Below are 12,043 nucleotides of genomic sequence, written 5' to 3' on the forward strand. Positions count from 1 at the left end.
TGAAAAAATATAATTGAGACAAATGCGTCCATCTGCTCATCTTTTCCCACTCTCTTCCCTTTGGCCTCTCTCAGATCATCAGTAACATGGAGGCTCCGGTGACAAACGGACCAAGTGGAGGAGGCACCACAGCCAACGGCCCAACCACTAACAGCCGCGCCTGTCCCTCGCCCATGCAGACCGGGCCGACAAACGACGACAGCAAAACCAACCTCATTGTCAACTACCTGCCACAGAACATGACCCAGGAGGAGTTCCGCAGCCTCTTCGGTAGCATCGGAGAGATTGAATCCTGTAAACTGGTCCGTGACAAGATTACAGGTATGCAATGAAGACCTCATGACTGATCAGTCTGTTCCAAATTTCTACTTTCTGGCGAGGAATAAACCAGAAAGACAACATCTGTTTTACAGCATTGATTACAGTGCTATCTACCATGTGTAAAGCCAACAAAACAAGAACACAACACAAAGTTAAATACATATTTGCCCAAAAAATATTGCTTGAGTGGACATGGCTTCAGTGTAGTCAAAAGCATTTAAAGCCTGAGAAGTTTTCTCCATATCCCATGAATTCCAGGCCAAAGTGTCAAGTAGGATTTTCAAAGAACTTTAATGCTTGTTCTTATAAACAGTTAATCCACTGTTAGCTCCGAGGACAGCTGCACTTAGCCTCTTCTCTGCCCTCTGGTGTGCTTTCAGGTGCTGCGTGTCAGCAATGAAGCAAAGTGCCACATGTCCTCCAAAGTTATTTGAATTGAACATTGCCTCCTGCCGCAAATCACGGGTGTAATCTCATCGTGGTTGCAAAACAACAGATGGATGACAGGAGGTGTAAGCCGGGTGCATCTCTTGAATAATACTCCGTAATGGCTTTCATTTTAGATCCCACTTAAAGACACTAACTCCTCTTCTGATAATGTCATTAAAGCCCAAACAGAAATTATAAATCACCAAACAGCGAGAGAGCAGGCGGGCAAACAAGACACCAATACTGGAATAAAAATATGATACGTATATCAATAAAATCACTGCATATGTTTTACTCTAAAGATACGTTATGCCAGTGATGACAAATGTGTTGTTGCCCGTGACCATAGAAGTCCAGCCAAGTTTGGAGGATTCTCTGTTATTTCTCTTCAGAGTCATTTCCCTCTTTTGCCGTAATAGGCCACCAAATGGAACGAGGCAAACACGGGTAATGGAGGATGCTGTTAACCAAAATAATATTGTCAACATGAACCTGGTCGCCCTCTGCTTGATTTTCCCCTTACAAATAATATTCCAAGCAACCAGGAAGAGAGCCAAAAGCATGTTTGGGGAGAAACTCAATTGTTGTCAACCTGTTCAGAACCCTCAAATGCGAGCCGACTATCATTGTTTGAAATAGTGTCCGCCCGCTGGCCCGGGGCGTACAACTTTTACGTCGGGCGTACAACTTTCAAAACGTTTCGGCCCCGTTGGCTGACAACTTCTTCAAGAAAAAAAGTGTTGTTTTTTTTTTTTTCAAATCAAACATTTGTTTTATTCAATAAAGCAAAAGCTACACGTGATCCGCAACAAGCCACGTGGACTCCTCTTTCTCAGCAGTTTTCAAAACTCTCAAGTACACTTTTCAGTCATAGTGTAGTCCGAAGCACGAAACAGGCTTCTGATTGGCTGCTTGTGCCGAGTCTGCAAATTGTCAATTTGCCACGTTGGTTTGAGCAGTCAACGCAACGCAAACATTGCATTGTGCACCATGACGACAAACAACAAGCAAGGGAGCATTTGTGGTCGGTACTTCCTTAATTTAAAAATAATCCTTTATACTTCCGCACTAATGTTTTTTTTTTGTGTGATTAGTAGTCGTATTGTGTTTCAAGTTGTGAAAAATGGGGCAGACAACTTTATGGCCAGGCAGGCAACTTTTCAGTTGTCTGCCTGGGTGTCCGCTAACTTTTTGGTATGAGTTTCAGACACTGCTACAATATAAACATGAATATCCTTGAGTTACTGAAATATTCAATGTTTCTGACTTTAACCAATGTCCATGTAGTCGATCAAATTAGTTATATACTCTATAGTTTTTGCATAGTCAACCCAATGTCCCAGTGGTTAGCGCATCGATCTCGCAGTGCAGAGGTCGCGTGTTTGATCACAGCTCTGACCTTTCTGTGAGGAGTTTGGTATTCCAGTCTCCTCCCACATTTGAAAAACTTGCATGGCAGCTTTAATGGAGCACTCTAATTTGTCCCTTGGTTTGAGTGTATGCATGGATGATTATTTGCCTGTGTGTGCCCTTTGATTGGCACGCAACCGGAACACTTACTGCCCAAAGATGGCTGGGATAGGCTGCAGCACCCGCGTGACTTTTATGAACATAAAGCTGATGGGAAATTTTTGCGTAACCTTTACATACCAGAATTGTCACACGCAATGTGGTGTGATTGGCAACTCATTGGCTGACTATTGACCACTAGATTTGGTGCAACTCGCAATTTGAAGCTCTGGTGAACAGTGCTGCAATGTAATAGAAGTCAGATAGCCATCAAAATGTACCTGAGCGAAATGGGTGATCAATCATTGCCTACAACCTCTCATGTTTTTTTTCTGGCAGTCTGCATCTTCCTTGACAAACAGCACTGTATCTTGGTTTAATACAAAAATACAATTATGGAGTGTACCGAATGTACAGCTTAATAACCTGATAAAGGGTAGTTTTCCATTGCAGCGCGCTGTGAGTCGTCAACTATATATATTTTTTTCTCTCAGTACACAGCAGGCCTTACGGACTGATTACATGCACAACAGAAATAGTTATCACATAATAAACACATTGAGGCAGGGGTGTGACACAGCTCATGATAAGACGACACAGGCATACCTAATGACAGGACGTGTCCAATGAGTGGTTTATTCCTTCATTGACTCGCATTTCTCCATCTGTCATGGAGCATCTTAAGTGAAATGTGGAGGTTCACTGACAAGGTGCGAGCATACGCTAGGACAGGGGTTGGGAACCTATGGCTCGCGAGCCATATATGGCTCTTTTGATGATTGCATATGGCTCGCCGATAAAACTAAATATATACATATTGTCGTTTTTTCACCGTTCATTTCCCGTTGGGGCTGCAGTTGGCGGAAAGCGCCATTTTGATTGGATGACACTGACCTAGAATGGCCGAAAGCGCCATGTTGATTGGATGATAGTGGCCGTCATGTTGAAACAGGTAAACGCCCAACTAGTGCACTTCACGCCCAACTAGTGCACTTCAGCGTGAAAGCACCGGAGCATTAGAGGAGAGAAAATGTTCTGATTCTAATTTGCAATTAAAGAAATACCATCGATGAAACAGTCGAATGTCAATGACATTTTAACAATCCCCATGTTAACGTAGTAGATTGCAGATAGCAAGTGTGGAAGCTTATGAGCCGTGTGCAGGCTAGCGAGCAGTAACTTCGCCTCTGGACCGGCAAATTGAATTTCATTCCGATCGTTTTCCTGGATTTTTACCAAACACGAGGAACGGAAAACCATCCATGTTAACAGTGAGTACTATCACAAAGTTATTTTAAATAATACATTCTGATATTTTGTTGAGCGTTTGTATGTGTGCGCGCGCGTGCGTGTGGCTCTCGCTGAAAAACATTTCTAAATATTTTACTTTTATGGCTCTCTTAGTCAAAAAGGTTCCCGACCCCTGCGCTAGGATGTGGTCACAGCTTCCTCTTTACGAGCTTCTGTCAGCTCTGAAGATGGCGGTGTGGTGTGAGGCCTGGCTCGCAGGAGACTTGAACTCCATCTGCTTCACTGGCTAACTTGAAGCATTTGAAAAGCTACCTCTGGGTGTCTGGCTTACCTGCTGCTAATGTTCTCACAATACACCAGGGAAACAGAGGTCAATATTTTGTTTCACGCTGCCTTACACGCAGCCCACACGCAATATAATCCGCAGGCATTCACCTGTGGATGGACTGTCTTTCAATTTAACTTTAAATGCAAATATGTCATAAAAAGTGTGTCATTGTTTGAATTTAGTGTGTGGACCGTGGTGGTTTTTCAGTTGTAACACATTCTAGAAAAGGGGCTTGAGGTTGTAAAACCATTGATGACTCAATCAAGGGATAAGAGGAAAATTGTTTTATCAAGGATCAGTTGGCAAAAAAAAAACATTTTTACAATTGAAAAGAAAATCGCTTTTCTAGCCGAAAAAAAATTGTTTTATCAGGAGAAAGCAATTTATTATATATTGTTTTATGTCAACATGAAGGATGCCGTCCTTAACTCATTCACGGCCATTCACAAATGTATTCGGGAATTGAAAATATGACGTAGAGCGCCATTCTCGAATGTGTTCAGGTTTTGAATTTTTCTTGTTTGGGTGCCAATAAAGTGCTGGCCATGGCCTCTGGCAATGTGTTTTTCCTTCCACAAGGGGGTGGCATTTCCCTTTTTCTATGTTAGTGCTTTGTTCCAGCTTCAGCTATTGTTAAAGCGCTATATAAACCAAGATGTTTTGCATTGTATTTTGGACACCCGCCCTCATTTCAAGCTCATATAACTCCAGACCCATATAATTTTGGAATTAACTATTTTTCTCATGACAGAAGAGAGTCTAAGGTTTCTTACTCTGCATTGAATGTTTATGTAGGCCTAAAACTCAATATTCTGTGGATCCCGGAATTTGAGTGAGAATGACAAAAACCCTGGCAATGGAGTGGACACATTTTTGAACATCTGGCAGTGAATGCATGAGTTAAGCACATTTCATGATCCACCCCCCTTTTTTGCCTACCACTGTAGTCACCTCCAACGTCTTGCATTTATGCAAGAAATCTGTTGCGCTGATGCAAATTGTAATGACACCGGAGCAAGCCAAGCAGATGTTGGCTATGAAAAATAGATAGATAGTGATGTCAGCTGCGCAGTCGTTCAAGCCAACGCTCCTCCACTGACAGGCAGCATGCAAAAACCTGCCGCCAACAACATACCTATACACAGAGAGAGAAAAAAAAACACTTCAGGTGGACTGGATTTAACACGAGAACATCGATGTAGTTCACTCCGGGTATTTCCATGAAGCTCTGCCTTCACAGCAATGAAAAAAATATTCCATGCAAGTTCAGGGAACACTTCCGTTGGATCACTACCTTTCAGTGGGTGACAGAAAAATGAGCCTGCTGCCATTTGTCTACAATGGACAACATTGTTCTTGTTACACTCTCATGTCTTTTAGATTACATTTGATTGGATGAGATGAGCCTTTATTTATCTCACAGTGGAGAAAATTACATGTCTAAGCAGCAAAAACAAAATACAAGAGCAGCTGTAAAGGCAGCCACTCGCCATCTTGAAGTCAAAAACAAATGATGTGACAGTCTTCAATCTTAAGCACTTCTGTACCCTCCTTGTTGCATGAAGCAGTTCTAGATGAAAGAGAAGAGGATCAAAGCATCCTTTTCACCAGTGGATCAAAGATGTCATGGTGGAATGTCATGTCTGCTATAAGCTAAGTTTTGAAAGCAAACACAAAGCTGTAGCATTCATTGAGGAAAATAGATTGTGTCACATCTCCTGTCCCACATAAATCCGCTTCAATTCTAAGTTGCGACAGTTCCTCATGCTATGCATCCATCCATCCACAGACTGTCTAACAGCAACTGACCTTTCCGTTGAACAAAGCGAGGGTGTGAAAATGCTGCCCATTACAGGCGCCAAAATGCACAATCACTCCAAAACTATCCAGTGATGACATTCAAATTGCACCAACATTCCTCCCAATAAAAAACAGTGCTGGCATATTCATGCTGCCGAGAAGGTGCTCACTACAGTCTCGTCCTTGATTCATTCAAAGTGACAAAAGAAAACACAAAGAGACCACAAAAACAAGAAAAAAAGAAAGGCTCGCCTACTCGGACGCAATCTTGGATACTTAAGCAGTGATCCAATGACATGGCTGCGAGACATGTTGCAGAAACAGCGCAACAGACAGTGTGAAAATTAAGGCCTGTCATGATGTCCCTGCCTTCACCATTGTGATGACGTTGGCTCCGCTCGGCACATTCAGAGCTATTACTACTACCAAGGGGCCATTATTGGCAAAACATGCCATTTATACAGAAGAATGGCTTATAAAATGCAGATAAATGATAAAAACGCTGTGTAAACTAAAGCGTGACCGTCATCCCATCCACATAAGTTATGAAAATGCGGCTCCTGGTTCACCATTGTGTGATGAACCAAACTGAAGTGTGCCGTTGAAAGTATGCACCCATTTTTTTGTTAGTTTTTTTTTCAGGATAAATTTGGTTGAATTTGAAATTGTACAATGTCAGAATGGGTCAACATTAATTCCATCTAAATCTAAACTCGTATGTTTAACGCCAAAGTCTTTGCCATTTTTTTCTCACACACTTTCCTCCATGCCGGCGTTGGGTTTTTTAACCCCCAAAATTGTACACAAACCATAACTCAATACACATGTTCACTGAAAATGGTGGCAAAAAGCCAAGTAAAAAATAGTACAACATATGAGATAATTAATTGAACAAAATAGAATAAATATGCAAATATCTGCGGATGCCAGAGTCCAGGTGTTTGCTGTTGTTGAAAGTTATAATATTATCAGTCACTACTGTGATCTAAAAGTGCATTCAATTACAGATGAGTCGGCGGAATAATTGTTGGCCAATTCGGAATGATATGTCGGACGAATATAGTATCTCAATAATCTGAACATTTTGAGTGAGAGTGGAGAAATTAAAATATCGAAATTAATCTTCTTACCTTGAAAGTTATTTTTATGTCGAAGATCTTGGGGGGAAAATAACATTTCAGAATGTGCCTATTTTGTAGTTTGGTTATACGAAAAAAGAACACATTCAGAGCATATATTTTGCATGTATGCACATATTTTATCCACATTTTCAAACTTTTTTTGTCATTCAACATGCATGGTGTGCTAGCTAAAATCAGGTGCATGTCTTCAATATCATATTCATCTGATCCTGAAATGGACTGAAGGGTAAAGATAGCGTGAACGAGCCTGACAGGGAACCGGATGAAAAAGGAGTTTGACATCTCCGAAAGCCAGGTATTAAAAGACCTGCCAGGCTCAGAAGTGCAGACACAAGCAGGCAGACACACATTAAACTTTCAGAGTCCTGCATCCCAGGAACATCCTGTCTCGCTCCTTTTAGCAAGCACCGTTCCACAATCTCAAGCCTCTCCCCCTGTCCCAGTCTGCTTCGGCCCCAGAATTGGACAAGCTGAAAGCTCGCTCAGCTGCACTGCCCCTCCCGTGACCCCCATTTCGGTCTGCCTCTGTCCCTTCTTGTTCCTCTCTGAGTGCCCTTTTCACGGAACACAGAGGATGTGACTGTCCCCCCGTGTTGGCATCCTATCCGAAGAATGGATGTGCCTCGGGGTTGGTTTCCTCACCCGACGGCCCTCTGGGTGCATCGTACCTGAGTTGGAAAGTGCAAGACTGTCACTCCCCCAACCTCACACCCTCCCGGCAGCGCTGCAACGCCTGCAGTGGGTCGCTGGGGGCTGGTTGGCCTCGCTCTCCTCTGTCAGTACTCTGAGATGGAGTCCAAGTAGGTATAGAGGGGGCCAGGATGGGCAAGGATGACGTAACAAGGTTATCCAAGACTCAAAGGGGCTCCTCTGTCTGCTGTCAGCTTGCCTTACAGCTCTCTACTCCACAGCCAGCCCAGCAGCCCACACACTGCGGGCTGCAGTCCACCGGCCCTCAGCTCAGGGAGCCACCGCGCGGGGGTGGGTTACGTTTGTGCATATTTGTCCCTCAGAAGCTAGGCCTTAGGAACGGCGAGTGGGAGCCTGACTGTAACATTGGCTGCTACCTTGGCAACCCAGGAGGGAACGACGTGTTGAATGAGTGAGTGGGAGATGGATCCACTGTAGATATGTGTGCGCGGGGATGTGGGTCTGTTTATGAAATGAGCTATTCAAACCGCCAACTGTACAGCCATTATTTAAGACCCGGTAGTCTATTGTTCTCATGGTGTCTTTGTGCAACATTACTCAATTGCCTCTTCTAATTCGCTCTGGAGCTAACCCTCTTTAACCTTTCTGAAATCCTGACCGACCGACATCATCAAATTATAGAGCAGTGTAAATGCTGTCAGCGTTCAATGAAAGAAAAGGTCCCAACAAATGTAATACAAAAAATGGATTACTAGGAATTGGACTATATGTATTGGACATTGAAAAGATGGATGGATGGATGGATGGATGGATGGATGGATGGATGGATGGATGGATGGATGGATGGATGGAGGGGTGGTTTTGTGGGGTGGGTGAGTGGGGTTGGGTGACTGGGTGGGTGAGAGTTTGGATGGATGGATGGATGGATGCATGGATGGATAGTCTTGCTGCAACGACCTTGATAAACATGTTGGAAATGCTGCACTTGAAAGAATATAATTTTCCTCAACATCATAATCCATTCGAGAGAAAGTATTTGAGGTTATTTTCAGGGCATATTGGTTTCCTAAAATCACTGCTAAATATTTTTTGAATAAAACGTGTCTCCTCTAAACTGTGCACTGCTTTTTTGTGAGAAATTCTTGAAATTAATCAAGTTGAGGGGAATCATTGATGAACGTTTGGCGATCGGAGGTCAGTCATGACATACCATAATGGCAGGACCACTTTTTGCATTTTTCCTTATATTCCTCCGACAATGTTCAAAAATTTGATGGACAGAGTCGAAACTTCAAAGTTTGAATGACACAAGGTCTGATTTTGTCAAGAAACATTTTTTTCCCAAAGGAAATAATGCAAATAGAAGACATTGCGCATACTTAACAACAAAGTTCCCTTTGTCACAGAAAGGTAGTGGTATTTTGCGGTTCAAGAATATTTTTAGATGCATAATTACCTATTTCCAAAGAAGTCGTCATCATACTACAATGGAACAATGTCAAATAAAATGTTCCTCATGCTAGCAAGCACTCCAGATCAAAGAGTGCATTGTGAACCTCGCCTGATGATAGAAGTCGATGAGGATGCTTTCATGTTAGCAGCACGGGGCTCTTATCGTCGCAAAGTATAACAAAAAAAAGAACAAAATAATGGCTGCCAACGTTGTCCGCATGAACATGACAGCACATGATTGTGACCCTCGCTGTGTGCCATCAACTGTCGCATACCTGGAAATCTGTTCGACATCTCTAATGACTTTGTTTGTCCATAGGTGTACCTTCATCGAATTGAATATCATATTTTTGTTTATGTGACTTTTCAGATACAGCTGCACGGGTAGACTCATAATCGCCACTGTTGGAATAGCAGCACTTTTGCCAAACTGCCGATACATGTTGATGCTCCTTACAAAAGAGCACCAATGAGCACCTTCGTATTATCCGCCAGAGCGCTTTGCCGACATAGTGAGAAAGCAGTGCAGTGTCACTGTGGTAAACAGCCATTACTGACTGTTAGCGATATTAAATTTTTGGCAGAGGCAAGCTTGCAGAAACACATTTCCGGACGATTGTATCATAGCCAAGTGGATTGTTCGGCTTCACAAGATTCCAATTTAGTTGCATTATTAGATTGACATAATTTTCATTAGGGAGGCACCTTTTATGACCGCTGTGCATTTCCTCGAGACGCTGGGTGAAATGGCACAACTGGCACAGTGAGCAAGGCATCGTCAAATCAAGAGAAAATGAATATCTAACCTCATTAAAAAGCCATTACGAAGAGCAATGCATCATTTGTTTTCTTGGTTTTAATTGTCAATTAAAATAGATAAGTTAGTCTTTCCATTAAGCTAATTTATCAGCGGAAAGAAAATTCTTTTGTGGGCTGCTAACACATTAGAGCTTATTCATCATGCATCTTAATAACATTTCTATTTGATGTCACATGCTGTACTTACTGAAATTATTTTTCTGTAATTAGCATTAACCAGTATGCTCATACTGAGTATGTGAATTCTACAATAGGTTCTTTGACTAAGTGTTTTATTTTGATTGCCTGGCAATATACCGATAGATAATGCCCTTCTATATCTCTGTCCATTTACCCACCCTTGATTGCAAGTGTGTCAAAACATTTCCCTTGTTCCTAGATGGCTTTGAATTGTGACCTATTTGAACGAAATGTGATATAAATCCATTGATCAGTGTTATACTATGTACAGTTTCAGCTTTTAGATGCTCAGTACAGGCTGTGTGCTAAATGCTAATCACAGGGTAGTTGTGGGGAGGTGAAAGGTACCACTAAAATACGCTACCAATAACCACCAATAAATAGTAATTTCACAACTCGTTGACCGAATCCTCACTCATTTGCCCATCTGTCAGTCATTTTATGGTGACTGCATAAATTCTTACATTAGCAAATGGAAATAACAAGGGTTGATAACACACACTGAAATGCATTGTGATTACTCCAAGCGCTGTTCAAGAGATTTTTTTTTGTCTTGTTTTTGCTTTGACTCAACATGTTAGCTTTGCTGTGTGCTATCAGTGAACTCAACTCCCCACGCAAAAAAAACAATTCCTCCCAAAATGGCTTTTTGCCACTTCCATTAGAAGTATGGAGTCAAACTAAACATAAAACAAAAACAGTTACACACATTGTGTTTAAAACATCCACATAACTTAGCATTAAGATGGCGCGATTTAAAGCTAACACATAAAAGGAGACATCAGAGAGGTGATAATAAATGGCAGCTATGTGGTGGTCTTTCAAGCAAACTGTAGACTAACAATATAACAATTCTCACAAGTATACCGTTTATACTGGTGTTTACTGAGTCACTTACAGTAGTTATGAAACCCTTCTACGTTCGTAGTGGTGATTGTATGATATTATATGGCCGCCCGTTGGCAAAGAAACACAAGAATTAATTACAGGTGTTATAGACAAACTGGACATTCTATTTAGGCTGAGTTAAGAGCATCGGCAAACACAAATTAAACTTTTAACTTAAGGCACCATTTCAATATTTTTCTTTTAATACATCATCAATATATAACTTCAAAAACATAAATATACCTGCAGTAATTATTGAAGTATTTGAAAAATTTGCAGTATTTCCCGGAACTGTACAGGGTACAAGAATCGCATTAATGTTACATCCCTTGCCACGCATACTTCCGTTCTGCTGTGTCCCTATCACTTCCCACCCTACACACATATTTGGGGTTCCTATTGCAAATGGGAACAATCGTATAAACTTAATTTGTCCACTCGATATTTCGAGATGACTTGACTTTGAATGATCCCGATAAAACTTGAGTCAACATCTGATGACGTGTTTTGAATTGAGAGTGGAGTGAAGTCAAGTAAGCATGAGGCTTAGGGTCCTATGAACTGCGATTTATGTGCTATTTTTGTGGAGGGGTAGGAGCAGCGAGCATATATTAGTTTTGTGTTTACGAAGAAAAACAACTGGACGTGTTCGTTTTTCTTTGTTGTTACCCACTTAATAGTTTAGTCAGAATCTCCCCTCCAGGCACACCATGACTCATTGACTACTATACATTCTGCCCCTCGCTGTCCTGCTGCGAGGACACACTTTATTGCTCGTGTTTGTTTCTGTGTTCTTTAGCGATTGGATGATTGAGTTTGTGACCACGTGTGTGTATTTGCCAGCGTATTGCGTTGGCGTTGCCTCTCCCACCCATCCGTGCTCAGTGCAGCCAATCTGCTGCTTGTTCCCCGCTGTTAGGTGCTCCATAGCAGCGGGGAAGCGATGGGTGGAATCCCCTCCTGGATTCTTTCCTGTTGCTGCAGGCAGATATATACCTCCGTCTTCTCTCATCTACATGCACACCTGGGAAGTGAAGGCAGCCAGAACATCTCTTTCACCCACAAACATTCAACTTATTACCTTTACAAAGCCAAAATTAATAAAAATAAATAAATAAATAACCAAATAAATAAATATGTAAATAAATAAATAGATAAACAGATAAATAAATAGATAGATAAACAGATACATAAATACATGCAGAAATAAATAAATATGTGAGAATAAGCCGTTCAGATAATGGAAGGGATACATGACACATTATTTTGTATT

At 41.7% G+C, this 12,043-nt stretch overlaps 1 protein-coding gene across 7 annotated transcripts in view; it reads left to right on the forward strand.

Annotated features, from left to right (window-relative positions):
- Positions 1-12,043, forward strand: part of elavl4 (ELAV like RNA binding protein 4) — a 109,836-nt gene that overhangs the window by 60,196 nt on the left and 37,597 nt on the right. For all 7 annotated transcript variants that reach the window (XM_089000377.1, XM_089000374.1, XM_089000376.1 and 4 more), the window contains one exon: positions 75-321. In XM_089000377.1, coding sequence (XP_088856503.1) covers positions 75-321 — 247 coding nt within the window. The remainder of the gene's footprint in view (positions 1-74; positions 322-12,043) is intronic.

This window comes from Hippocampus bargibanti, linkage group LG07 (assembly GCF_051943395.1).
Source record: "Hippocampus bargibanti isolate YZ-2025 linkage group LG07, ASM5194339v1, whole genome shotgun sequence".
Lineage (NCBI taxonomy): Eukaryota > Metazoa > Chordata > Actinopteri > Syngnathiformes > Syngnathidae > Hippocampus > Hippocampus bargibanti.